This window comes from Choristoneura fumiferana, chromosome 17, assembly GCF_025370935.1.
Source record: "Choristoneura fumiferana chromosome 17, NRCan_CFum_1, whole genome shotgun sequence".
In the NCBI taxonomy this organism is placed as follows: domain Eukaryota; kingdom Metazoa; phylum Arthropoda; class Insecta; order Lepidoptera; family Tortricidae; genus Choristoneura; species Choristoneura fumiferana.
Genome location: NC_133488.1, coordinates 14,111,013 through 14,125,156, shown reverse-complemented (window position 1 = coordinate 14,125,156; position 14,144 = coordinate 14,111,013). Strand labels below are relative to the sequence as shown.

At 35.4% G+C, this 14,144-nt stretch overlaps 2 protein-coding genes across 2 annotated transcripts in view; both read right to left on the bottom strand.

Moving 5' to 3' along the window:
- The window catches only part of Atg1 (serine/threonine-protein kinase unc-51-like protein Atg1), a 45,085-nt gene extending 37,222 nt beyond the window's left edge, over positions 1-7,863 (bottom strand). The window contains exons 1-2 of the mRNA XM_074100549.1: positions 7,423-7,863; positions 1,061-1,237 (exon numbers count right to left, since the gene is read on the bottom strand). Of these exons, the coding sequence (XP_073956650.1) occupies positions 1,061-1,237; positions 7,423-7,548 (303 nt within the window). The 5' untranslated portion in view covers positions 7,549-7,863. The remainder of the gene's footprint in view (positions 1-1,060; positions 1,238-7,422) is intronic.
- A 1,751-nt stretch (positions 7,864-9,614) lies between these two features.
- LOC141436790 (density-regulated protein homolog) lies at positions 9,615-11,275 on the bottom strand. The gene is made up of 4 exons (XM_074099842.1): positions 11,068-11,275; positions 10,765-10,935; positions 10,325-10,464; positions 9,615-9,853 (listed from the first exon to the last, which is right to left on the bottom strand). The coding sequence occupies exons 1-4, from the start codon at positions 11,243-11,245 to the stop codon at positions 9,809-9,811; spliced, it is 534 nt and encodes a 177-aa protein (XP_073955943.1). The 5' UTR covers positions 11,246-11,275; the 3' UTR covers positions 9,615-9,808.
- Between the last annotated feature and the right edge of the window lie 2,869 nt (positions 11,276-14,144).

Below are 14,144 nucleotides of genomic sequence, written 5' to 3'. Positions count from 1 at the left end.
GGCATTATTCAAGTGTAAATGGCCAACAACCAATGATAACAGAGACAATAAATCAAAACGAGCCCTGATTACACATAATATCATTACACAGAGGCGTGTTCTAGTGTCGAAGTTCAATATTGCAGTAAGTATACCTTACCTGACTGATAGTTTTTACTGGTGCGTTGAATTGAACACTGTATCCATCCATACTTAACATTATAAATGCGAAAGTGTGTGTGTTTGTATGTTTGTCCGTCTTTCACGTCCAAACGGGGAGACGGATCGACGTGATTTTTGGCATAGAGACATTTTATGGGCCAGAGAGTGACATAGGCTACTTTTTATCCCGGAAAAATGCACAGTTCCCGAGGGAACAGCGCGCGATAACCGATTTCCACGCGGGCGAAGCCGCGGGCTAAAGCTAGTAGTGCATAAAGTGCATGGTTACGTATATGGGCGAAACTATTTTTCTCTATAAAATAACATGCAGTTAACCAGCGATTCTTCCTCAAATATGTACCTATCGCTGATTTACGCACAAGCGCGGTTGCTGTTCAGTATGCATTATTATGTATATTTCTATTGTACGTCCGCGTTTAAACCAACCTTTGCAACAAATCGAAAGATACTGCCGTATTGCTAAATCAATTCGTTCCAATCGCAATCTTTAAATGCTAACCTCTGCTAACCTAGAAAGTAATGTTGTTTCACGCATGTTGTAGAAACAATCGTGAACGATATAAACCTTTGCACATTTAATGATGGTCTTGTGTTTATCATTAACAATGATTTCGATTCGATTTCGTTTCCATTAAACTTGCAGTTTCATTCAAGGGTTACATTCGATAGCAAATAAACGTGTGCTTTTCAAAATTGGTTATGACTCTACTAAGTCAGCCTTGCTATGCCAATAAAGCTCAACCTTTAATTAATAATGTAATAATACGATTTATTCAGTTATGTTTTGTTCATCTATATGCGTTGTTTGGTTTCGTTGAATGGCGCAGATTGCCGGCCGCGGCGTCCAATTTTTAATGTTATTATTTGTATATATGGGCCTTCGTTTATTGCGACTTACCTCCATCACGACATAGACGTATGCAGGACTGTCCATACAATCGTGCATGGCAACGAGGTTTGTGTGGTGCAATGCTGTGAGCTCTCGCAGAATTTTGATCTCTTTTACCAGAATCTCTGAAGCTTTTTGTATTCCTTTCTTCGTGACTACCTTTACGGCCACTGATTGCGACGCATTCTAGAACAAAACAAACATTATATTATTACAAAGAATAGAATAGAAATTACTTTATTCATCCACAACACAGAATGGCATAACAAGATTTAAAAATATAAGTACATTATATTAAATCATTCATTATATTAAATGAAAACAAACAAACATTTTATTATATTAAATGAAAATTAATAATTCATATAGTCATAGATGTAACATGATCAATATGAATTGATTTATTAGAATTTTTTCCCAAAATCGTTATTTCCTAGTAGCAAAACTTCCATTCGCTTTTTTCCCGAATGCTTTTTTTCCACATATGCTTTTTTTACTGAATCCTATTTTGACAATCGCGTTTTTTCCAATTGTAATCGACACGAAACAAGTGTTTGTCACGAAAAATTTGTGTGGTTTTGGCCCTTCGCACCGATGCAAACTTAACATAACCTAAACCTACCTGTTTGTGTTTATTAAAATTGGATAAAACGCGATTGCGAAAATAAGATTCAGTAAAAAAGCTTACTGGGGAAAAATGCGAACGGAAATTTTGCTACTAGGAAATAACGATTTTGGGAAAATGATCGACGAACCCCTAAAGATTAATCATTTTGAAAATGGTCTTAAAATCGATGAAGGGTTCAGGTTTTACATGTAATATGCAACTAATGCAAGTTGCAATTCCGAGAGTGCAAATGCAATGTTAGATATTATGTAACTCACTTCCATGTGATTGTACAGTTTGCAAGTAAAACATTCTCGATGGCATTTGCTTTCTTAAGTAGTTTGATTTTAATAATAAAATAACTTATTGCGTAATTTTTTCGGAGTACCTACCTAATCTTACTGTTAGAACTTCTTTTGCGCGTCATGTATCCACTAAGTATACTGATTAAGATTAACTGGTGCAATTAGAAGCCAGTTTGTTAGCAAGAACACGCAAGTTGCCTTTGTAAAATGATAATGCAAGTGCAGTGAGCGTTGCATAAGGTCGTTACAGGTGGGCGGGTTGGCATGAGAGTATCAAGGTTCTTATATCTTCATCTTCACACTCGTGATGAGTGTCCATTTAATTATCATCATTAAGCTATGATTTTATAAATTTGCCGGGTTTACTAAAATAGTGATTTTGATTTCTCTGCTGTCAGATTTTCTATTGATACAATAGCTGTTTAAAAGGTTAATATTAAAAACGGGCCAAGAGCGTGTCGGACACGTCCAAGATAGGGTTCCGTAGCTGTTACGAAGAAATCAAGTAATATTTTTCTAAGGTTTGTATTTTGTGGGAAATCTTCCAAATTTAGATATATACCTTAGGCTGCTATTTATTTAAGCTGAGCGTCCACTGGATCGGGATCGGAGCGTACGCTACGCACCGTACTAAGCGGATGGATTAGTCGCTTTGTATAGATTTCTATGGCGCAAAAATGCCGATCCAGTGTATGTAACGTACGCAGCGCAGTACCATAGAAATCTATACAAAGCACCAAATCCGTCCGCTTCGATTCCGATGCAGTGGACGCGCAGCTTCACTCTTAAACTACTACTAATTCTCAAGCAAATTAGCCGTTATAGTTTTCCTTGTAAGTTCAATATACTTATTACTACCATCATGATTTTTTACAAATTTGAGCGGGGGCGCTCGATTTAAAAGAAAACTTGTACTTTACAATTGAATATTTCGCAAACAGATTACTGAATCTTTACAACCTCGCAATGATTTTAAAAGATCTATCCAACGATACCCCACACTACGGTAGGGTTGTAGGTAGGTATAGGGTTGTACACTGTCTATGGGAGGTACACAAAAAAAAAACATTTTTTTACCATTATGTCGGCCATAGTTGCTACATATATCTGTGCAAATTTACAGCTTTCTACATAGCACTGATAGTCTCTGAGCAAAGCCGCAGACGGACAGGCAGACATGGCGAAACTATAAGGGTTCCGTTTTTGCCATTTTGGCTACACCACCCTAAAAATGGTTGAAGTATTATGCTCGTTGCAGTTATCCAGAAGGGGCCGGGTGGTGCGCGGGCGCTGGGCTAACATTAGCCCGCCCTACATTCCGCAGGCTCGTATAGCGATTACAGTTTGACCCGATTTCAACACTCCTCAGCAGGATTACTTCAAGGCCCGGTCCGTTGGAAAAGTAGATAGCTACCTTCTGATTATTATTGACTGAGAAACGTTCATATCATTAGAGCAAAGTAAGGCAACGCTCGCTCGATAGATAAGTATTTATTGTGGCTTAAAGTTATTGGCCTTTTGTTATATGTTGATTTGTTAGTAAATAACTTTTTTTATAGAACATGGAGGCTGACGGCATGGTCACGGTCAACGTGCCGTGTACAGTACCTACTTAGTACTTATTGCTCTCCACTCGTCAACGTTAACATTTGCCAATTCAGTTAGTTACCGCGTGAAGTGGCAGGTACTTATGGCTGACGTCCGAGCACACGTCATACAGCTAAACCACCCGTTTAACTGCGCTCTACAGAACCTAATTCGCTTGATCACTGGGGATAATGCTCACTCACTGGGGGTTTTGTTGTTTTTTATTTTTGTATTATTTTTGTGTTTTATGTACAAATAAAGTATTTACATACATACATACATAATACTAATTTAATTCAAATGTGAGCGTGGAAAGAATTGAGATGGACGTGGCTGCATGTAACAGTATTTTATAAGTACATACATAGATATTTGGTTGAGTACCTAAAGAAAACGTAAACACCAATTCGCGGACTGGTCGTAAATAGTTTTGTCGATAGCAATAGTTAAATTTTTAGTCTGCCACGCAGATTAAAAACAGGGGTTTTTTATCGGCACATTCCTCTGCGAGTAAAGCGACGGATGCTTTTTATTTTATCTTTTTGTTTTCTTTATTGCACACAACGACTCAGTACAGTAAGATCTACATATAGTAAAAAAATTAACCGACTCAAAAAAGAAAATAATTTTTCACTTCTCATGCTCGTAAAGTTCGTGTTAATGCTGGATCTGTTAATGCTGGATCTAGGCGACATAAAATGACTTTTTATGCTCTAGTGCATAAAATAAAATCTTCGTCTAAGATCAACTTAAGACCAAGGTAATCAGGTGTCAACAGCCACAAACAAAAAAGTTTCTGTATATTTTTTAAATAATTTTTAATTTATATAAAACTAAAAATCATTCAAAACAATCATAATAAATCAGTAAAATTTAAAAAATGGAATTATTATAATAATGCATTAAAAATAAAAGGTACATAGAAAGTGAATAATTGTTTCCCCTGTTGCTATTTAATTTCCTCGCCATCGAAGTGAAAAGCAGAGTGTAAAACTCGAGCATTAAACCCATTTTCCCCTCGACGTGTCTATCCACCCTCGCCGTACCGGCTCGGGTGGCTATATGAACGCCTCGGGTAAAATGGCTTATTTTATGCTCTTGTTGTACAATCTACTATTGTACCAGTATGAAGTTGATGCCTCAACACAAGGCATTCAAATTCAAATCAGTCAAATGTAAAGAAGATATATATAAGGATGGGTGGTCGGCACGTGCCTGCCTAGGACCCGTAGCGTGCCCTTGGGGCGCGCGGTGCGTGTCGCATTGTGAGGCGCGGACGCATTGTGCGACGGACTCGGCCCCACAATAGAGTGAAAACTATGCCGCTGCCGGACCACTGACCATACCCAACCAGGTAGTCTACTGCCAGCCAGGCGAGACCACAAACTTTATATATAAAGTTGACTATGATATATCATAGTCATTACAATGTTGTTTTCAACTTAAACAAGTAAATATCATTTTTTATGTAAGGTAGGCAGGGATCTGTATCCTGTATCGGACTGAACCCTGTAGATATAGAGCTTACCCCGGAATAATTACTGAAAATGAAGTAGTAAAAATACATAGTAAATACTGATTACGTTTTTTTTAACCAACCTAGAATTAATTTAAACAACAAAGAAAAATAACAAAATAGTATTTTATACAACAGTTGTATAACAGGGATAAAAAAAAGCGAGAGGCGTGAGTTACGATGTGAGCGTAGCGAACATCGTAGAAATGACGCTGCGTGACGCCAAAATAGCTTTTTTTGACTAGCTTTTTTTAAAATATAAGTAAGATTTTTTTTAAGTATAAGTACAACGGCCAATTTCCAGTTTTTTTACCCAACTGCCCGAAGGAGGGTTATGTTTTTCGAGCGTATGTATGTATGTATGTATGTGGGTATGTATGTCCATTTCTTTGGTCCTCGCTGCAGCCTAAACGGCTAGACGGATTTCAACATATGAGGTATCATTGGATTGGTCATAACTGTCGGAGTGACATAGGCTATATAATATTTCAATATGGAGTCTGCGAAAAAAAATATGGCGGAGGAATGAAAAAAAATACTTTGCATTGTAACAATATGGGTATCAAATGAAAGCTAATAATTAGCCCATTCTAAATATATATGGGTTATAATACTTTTAATCTACCGTTTTCACATAAATATGAAAAAGTGTAAAATAAAACATTAAATTAAAAAAATCAACACCCAACTGCCAAAACTAAAAGGAAGAAAACAAGTCTAGTGGTCTAGAACTCTGTTAAGTAGCTAATTTAAAGTTCAACAGTCTGGACCCATTTAAATCATGACGCTCAAAAACTCTTAGTAATGGGTCCCGACTGTTGAACTTTAAATTAGCTACTTAACAGAGTTCTAGACCACTAGACTTATTTTCTTCCTTTTAGTTTTGGCAGTCGGGTGTTTTGATTTTTTAAATTTAATTACATATATGTATAATAAACAATTCAATACACACTTTTTTAAAGATTTAATTAATGATTACTGTTTTTATAAGTAGTACCTACTGGCTTGGTAACAAACTGCAGCTAGCTAATAAAAGAAATACCTAGAAGATACAAATTGGAGAGGACAGACATTTGCTCATACAAACCGGAATGAGAGCAGCTGCTCATAGACATATGTAGACTTGCAGAGTCATTATCTTGCTGCTTAAAATACGGCAACAGAGACAAATAAAAACTATGTTGAGACAAGTACAAATATAATTATATGTACCCATTTTTTGCACCTTGCTACTACTATGTGATAAGGTGGAAAAAAGTATACACATGATTTTACTTGACTATACATTCTAACTTGCTCTTTTGAGTAATACAATTTATCATAATAATAGATATTTTTGATGTCTTGGGAATGTATGTATATTTATGCCCTCGGCTGTACCTGGTATTAATTATTTGACCAAATCAATTTTTTTTATACATAATTATAATATTACTTACTGTCATTGTTTTGTAAAATTTACAAACTTGATGACACATAAGTGAGGCATCAAAAAACTCACTTTTTTAACCTTCTTTTACTAATATGTATGAATCAAAATTGCTTTAGTCATTGACTTCAGAAAATTGTCATAAATTAAAATCCTTTTTCTTTGTAGATATAATTAATTATCTTAATCCTTTATGTTCAACAGTAAGAATCAGGCCACTTAGTGTCTCTTTATTTTATTATTTATTTATAATTTTTCTCACATAGGTAATTATTTGTACCAATATTTCATTCCATTCACCCACTCATTATAATTGAAACTCACCCAAACCTTATAATACTTGAAAGTTTGGTACTTTTGTAATACAATTGTTTCCTCATCATTAGGAACAAAGGAATATAAATAATAATAGAGAATATGATAAAGGTTAAATCTAAAAATGCTAGTACAGCAGCTAACTAAAACTAAAAAAAAGAAATAATGTTATTTGATAAAAGAAACAAAATAAAATAATAAACTTATTTTGTACTGTACTGTACAGTACTAAAATAACAATGTTATTTAGAAACAGCTGATCACTTCATACACCAAATAGTTTGAAAGCACTCAATCAAAACTTTATTTAGTAGGTACATAATAAGACCCACAATTACACTAAAATATCTTAAATATTCTTATTTATTTTATGAACATAAGCTGACATCATAATATTGGCATTTGACCAAACAAGCCAAATTACTAAGATGACGTTTGTTACCACCCACGATTAAGAACAAATCAATATCACTAGGAGATTCAAAGCCTACGTTGATAATTTTTATCCGACAGTAATAATACAATAACAAGCAGGACAAACGATTGACCACAAAGATCTTTTGGGAAGAAACCCGCGAACTTTGTGGAGAAACAAGATTGATTGATACACACCTTTCTCTTCCTTCCTTTGTAGACCATCGCAAAAGCTCCGTGTCCTATTATGTCTTGTTTGGTAAACTCGTATTCACCAACTTGGATGATTTCCATTTTCATTAATTTACCTTTAACCACAGACATTTTAAAATATTTTTATTTACTTAGTCTTGTACAAAAAAGATCAATACTATAAAATTTAAGGATTCGTTCTTGGTTTGGGAACTTGATTAGGTGCTACATTCTGATCGAAGCATAATAATGTCCTCCTAATCACTTCCTATTTTGCACTAGAATCTTTATTGCACTTTTAAGAACACACACGCTTCATCATATCTGTAGCAATACACATCACACAATGAACGCAAAACATCTAAACTAAATGTTTAGAAGTGAAGTGATTTTATTTTGTGTTGATTTTTGCGAAGCAGTATACAGTGTTGCTACTAAGCAAATAATAAATCCATGGCCAGAAGTTGCCAGTGAAAATGAAAAATGTAGCATTGTGACCAAATTGTGACCTGTGATTGTGACTGTCGTTTTCATCTAAGTTTCATGAATTTTAATTCCCGTGTCGAAAGAAATACTTGGGTAATATTTAACTTCTATTTTTTAGAGGTTTACTCAACAGATTAGAACCTAGCTTGTCTTTGATCTATCTGTGAGTACAGATGGCGCTGCAGGCCTACTACGAAACTCGCAAATCGAAGTTCGTATCGCATCGTCCCTTTCACTCGCGTATTAAATGACATAAGCAGCAGCGGGACGGCAACATACGAAGTTCGATTTTTGCACTTCGTGGTATAGGGCCTGTGTAAAACTTATACGGTTTTTCCCATTAGTATTACCAGATCTCCCATTTCTAGGTCGTTAATAAAAATCTACAAATGTAGGTAATTTGTGGATTTTTACTGGCAAGAATCATTCATTGGTCTTTGTCGTACAGGAGGGCTACTATGAAACTCGAAGTTCGTGTCGTACCGTCTCTCTCGCTCTCTTATTAAATAGTATAGGTGTCAGAGGGACCGCACGACGCGAACTTCTAGTTTCGTAGTAGCCCTCCTGTATTATTTAAATTCTAATACGTGTCGATTTTAACGCCATCTGTTATTTGAGTTAAGCACATATTTTAAGCATTAGCAATTCGTCGATATATGTCGCATTGTTACACTAAAACCTCAGACTTAAAACACAACTAAAAAAAGAAACTAACACATTTCCCACAGAATTGGAAACTTTTCCAAGCCTAAGCGAAATAAAGAAACAACTGTGTGCCTTTTCATTTTATCTTCTTACTTTATTTCTATGCCGAATAAATATTTATTCTAATAGTCAAAACGTAAACATAGAATATTTATTTATTTTTGATGGAACCATCTTTTGGCGCGCGTCTTTGACTGCCAAGAATTTATTTATCACAATCCCACGGAAACTGCGATTTTCCGGGATAAAAACAATCTTGTGTCCTTACGAAGATCTTTCACTATCACCTTGCCGAATTTCAACTAAATTGTTTCAGCGGTTTAAGCATAAAGGGGAAAGAGTTACTTTCGCTTTTATAATATTAGAAAGGAATGTGGGCATAGCTGGTAATGAGCAAGCTGATAGATTAGCTAACATGGCAGTTTCAAGAGGGGTTGAGATTGGATGTAAGTAAACCTTATGGTGGTTATGAATTGATGTATTTAGCCAAGGCAGTGTAATGAACAATGGCAAATAGTGTTTAACAAGTACCTGAAACAAAGGGCATTTGGTATAATAATATTCAGAACAAAGTGTACAAGGTACCCTGATTTGATTGTGCCAGCCTTCCCAGGGAACTACTTGTCCTTGCATTTCGTGTGCGGTCTGGTCACATTCCACTAAATTATTTCCTAAATTTGGTTGTGTATAGGTTGTAATAAGACTGAAGACCTCCTTCATTTTCTTCTGGAATGTGACCAGAATAAGAACAACAAAAACAGATATCTGGATGGTATGGATCTGTTGAATGGAAGTGTAAATGCGATTCGGAGTCAACCACTTTCAGAAGAAGCAGACAGGCCTTTCCATCCAGAGACTAGGTTTCGGCACAAGGGAGTGTAACATGTATCTGAGGCTCCCCATGAGGCTGGCATAGTCACATTTAGTGTACTAAAGCCTCGTCAAAATATAAGATTAAAAAAAAAGGAAGGATAGAGGAGCAATGAGGTGTGAAAAATAATACAAAATATTTTTTCTTTCATTTTATTAGCAGTAGCTCATAAATAAAGTAATTTTAGACGAAAGTGCTCTATTACTTTGTCAATATGTAAAATCTTAGCAACAAAGACAGAGAATTCCAAATCTTTGTCATAAATGGCTCACATTGACAAAGGAATAATACCCTTTATTTCATGTCATCATTTTATACCCTTGATTGTGACTATCTCTTCTGGTCACCCAAATCTTCAATACTATCCTCATCAATCTGTAAACATAAAAAAAGATAAGAGTAATCATTTAAATGTTTTTAAAATCGTCATGTTTACTTAGAGGTCTAGTTGCCATTTCTTTCATGGAGTTTGTTAAGTACTAGTTTTAAAACTACTTGATGCCCTAACTAAGCAATCCACAACTGTGGCATCCCCCGCATCCCTAATCCGAACCCCTAATTAACAAGAAAACTATTATTGGTCTTAGAAATAATTTGAATCATATTTATTTGGTGCTGTTTATTGTTTAGGGTGCTCCCAAGATATGATGCTTTAAGCAATTGCTTAATTAGAGTTTGTTCTAAGTTTGAAAAACAACTGATATGTTTCTCTTAATCAAGTCTCACTCACTTTTATCACCATACTTTGCTGGGCTTTTTCTAAAAGTTGGGCTTGCTAGATCAGTGCCACTAGTTTGCAACCCAGAAAATTAAAATACTTTTTACTTATATAAACTAAAAACTTACCTCAGGCCACTTCTCTGGTATAATGTCGAACAGGTCATCCTTTACGTCTCCTTGAATAACAATCTCATCATCTCCAGTCACTGACGACCCACAAGCAAACTTTGTGCCAAAAAACTTTGCTGCCACTTTCAGGTCAATATCTGTAAATTTAATAAAAAGTAAACTTGATCGAAAGTATACTTGAGATATGAATAGATCAAGTGCACACATTATTTTATATTTACATTTGGCATAGCAAATTTTTTTCAGACTAAGGGAATATAACAAAAAGTCCATAATTTTATTATACAGACCCCTTATATAAAAACAACACCACTGTCCAAGGAAGGTTTAGATAGCTTTAAAAACTCCTTGTTTGACTCATTTCTTTCGGTTAAATCTTGGTTTCTGCTCATTTTATGAATTGTACAGGTGCATTGAGAAATAACAATACCACATACCAAAGGTGCTCAGCCCAGAGACAACAGTGACAGATTTTTTCTTGCCGCGCGGAGCCCGGGAGACCTGCACGAGCTTAGGAACATCCTCTTTCTTTTTAGATTTGAGCATACCCTTGCCTCCACGTTTTTGTCTTTTTTTCTCCTCTTCACCACCAGCATTCTCTTCCTCATCTGAAATAATATGGAAATGAGGCAATACTAACACTAGGCTAAGACATTTACGTTTGACGTACACTTAAAAGTAGATAATCTAATATGATGGAATTATAACCTTATCATAATTACACAAATCTCAAAACATACCTATCTTGACTTTTTCAAATTCGGTTGGCAAGTTCTTTTCCAACCATTGCTTGCATTTATCGTATTCAGGGTAATACTCGCAGTATTCTATCGGCATCGAACAATTTCCACAGTACTGCACCCTTACTGGGTATGTAACTCCTTCACGAGGTCCCATAGAAAGATCTCTATCCGCCATAATTATAATAATTAAGTCTCAGTTATCACTTTTAAAAATGTGTAACATATTATTTCGGCGAGTATTGTAATATCTTGTCGGTCGGTCAGTCTGTATGTTGAAAGAAACCATTACTTGTCCACCAGTGACAGACAGACAGCTGACTGACAGCGTTTTTCGGTTTTGACAGAAGGCACTTCGTTCGGAAATAACGTTTCCGTTTTCATGCAATTTTAGCATATTTTACAGGTGATTTCTATCATTTAAATTAATTCAAATCTTATCTTATCCATTATCGTTATTCCCTATAACTAAAATCCAAAAATGTCTGTCCTTGGTATCATTATTATAACCTTTAGTAAACTGCAGCCAAAAAATTAGATACATCTGAAGAGAAGTCTGGTAACACAGAATTAAAGTATTTTTTTTGAGTGTGTGATAGGATTAAGTCTATACAACCACACTGATGAAAACAAAAGTAGTTCCGCCGAGGTTCCGCCAGAAATGAAGTGAATGAGAGAGAGAGAGAGAAACATTTATTTACACATATTCGATACACATAAAAATACATTACATGGAGAGAACAAAATAAAATAACATCGAATAGTATAAAGTGGACCCCACTCAGCATACTGTTACGGCAAGCCGCAACGCTGAATGATTACACACAACTACAAAAATAACTGATTCCACAAAAGGAGAATGAATGAGTAAATGTCAAAATCCTGCTGTCATTACACGACATGTTCTTGTGTGCGTGACCTCAACTCTGGTGGAACTACCTATACTACTATTATTGTAAACAGACAAGTGGTTAAGGTATACGTGCAGTGCAGTAACCCCTAACCTGCATAGGGGCTTTCGGAGACGAGAAATCTAATCAATTTTATTCCCCGTGTAGCGTTATACCATCTTTTTACGAATGGCTGAATTATCTCAAAAGACCTAAGTTTTTGATCGGTCGACGGTTCTTCAATACATAGTTTGAAATATATACAGTAGCACGGGGCTAGTTAGCACGATTTTTAGACAAAAGTGTCAATAAATCCTTATTTTACGTCTTTACCTAACGTTTTATATTTTTAGTACATAAAAGGCATAAAGTTGCATTATGTTAAATACTAAAATTGTCTTGATTTACGACACAAACCGAGTATTCGAAGGAATTGTACTGGTTTTTGCTGGATTTTAAAGCTTGTGCTGTTTAAAACGTGACTGGGCCCCATCTAAGGTATTAGAAGTAGAGTAACCACATTTTTCCTTTAATTTTCGGGATAAAAAAAATCCTAAACTTTTTATTAGCATAAGTACTATGATTTGATAAGATGTTCTTTTAGCTGTCACTCTCTTTTAAATAACAAAAAAAGGAAATCAACTCAAAATGTTCTCTACTAAACTATCATAAAATGAAATTTGCATTCTTGAATGTAATCAATCAATTCTTAAAAATTAAGAATTTACTTTATTTGGCAGAGTTAGTAGTATATACAGTTGATATTTTTACCCGCGATCTGTCAAATTTTTGGTAGGATTGGTAGCAATAACAACATTTTTTTGTACGTAATCTGTAAAATTTCATAAGACCCAACACTAGATTTTTAGGGTTCCGGAGCCAAAATGGCAAAAACGGAACCCTTATAGTTTCGCCATGACTGTCTGTCTGTCTGTCCGTCCGCGGCTTTTCTCAGGGACTATCAATGCTAGAAAGCTGTAGGTAATTTTGCAAGGATATATATGTAAACTATGCTGACAAAAAAGTACAATAAAAAATTCAAAAAAAAAATCTTAGGGTACCTACCTCCCATAGACGTAGTGGGGGTGATTTTTTTCTCATCCATCCCTATAGTGTGGGGTATCGCTGGATAGGTCTTTTAAAACCACTAGGCGTTTGCTACAACTGTTTTTCGATTCAGTGCTTTTTTCCAAATTTTCAACTTTAAAGTGCAAATTTTCACTAAAATCGAGTTTCCCCCTCTAAAATCTAAACCGGTGGGTGGAAAAATTATTAGTAGTTTAAGAGTAAAAATAGCAGCCTAAGGTATAAAATATACCTAAACTTGGAAGATTCCGTAAAAAGATTCCGTATCTCCTAATACACACATCCCTGAAATCTGGAGAAAAATAAGAATGTTTTGAGGGGCTTTTGTTGATAACACTATAACTAAAATGGAGCCTGCAGTAGTTGAAAATTTTCTAAATAAACTTGATCCTCCATTTGTCACAAGACAATGCCATTGAGAATAGAATCACTTTCTTGTGACAGCGGTAATGAACATTTAAATAGTCTATTTTCACTGTCTGAGCTAAAAAGTGTACGTTCGTATGTAGTTGACTCTGCACCGGGATGCGATGGCATTTCGTATTCATTTTTAGCCAATTCTAGCGACCAAATCCTATCCTATTACCTCAGCCTTCTTAATTTTATTTTCATTTCTGGCCATATTCCTCCAGAATAGAAAACCAGCTGGTGCTGCCATTACCTAAACCAAATAAACCCCGAAACGATCATAATTCACTTCGTCCAATAGCTTTATTGACCGTTTTACTTAAAATATTGGTATCAGCTTGTTTTCTAGACATAAATTCGTACAATGCAAATATAGAGATACTTATAAATAAATTGGTAAAATTAGGTGTTCCGTCCGAAACGCCTCATTAACATAATTTCAGCAATGTTTCACGAAAGGATTATAAAAATAGTCTTAGATTCTGATACTTTATACAGAACTGTCTGGAAAGGCTTACCACAAGGTTCAGTGTTAAGCCCATTACTCTTCAATGTATATACTCATGACTTTCCGTGTATTCTGGTAAACCCTGTATCATTCATACAATACGCTGATGATTTGGTACTGTACCGTGCAGATAGCTGTGCCAGTGACGCGTGTGAAGTATTAAATAGCAATCTTAAACAGGGGGG

Bases quoted from the DNA above. Each gene is read 5' to 3' on its own strand.
- LOC141436790 (XM_074099842.1), bottom strand. From the start codon at position 11,245: ATGGCGGATAGAGATCTTTCTATGGGACCTCGTGAAGGAGTTACATAC. The intron at 10,936-11,067 runs GTATGTTTTGAG...ATATTATTTCAG, and splicing joins ATTTGAAAAAGTCAAGATAG to ATGAGGAAGAGAATGCTGGT. The intron at 9,854-10,324 runs GTAAGTTTTTAG...TTATGTTTACAG, and splicing joins TACCAGAGAAGTGGCCTGAG to ATTGATGAGGATAGTATTGA.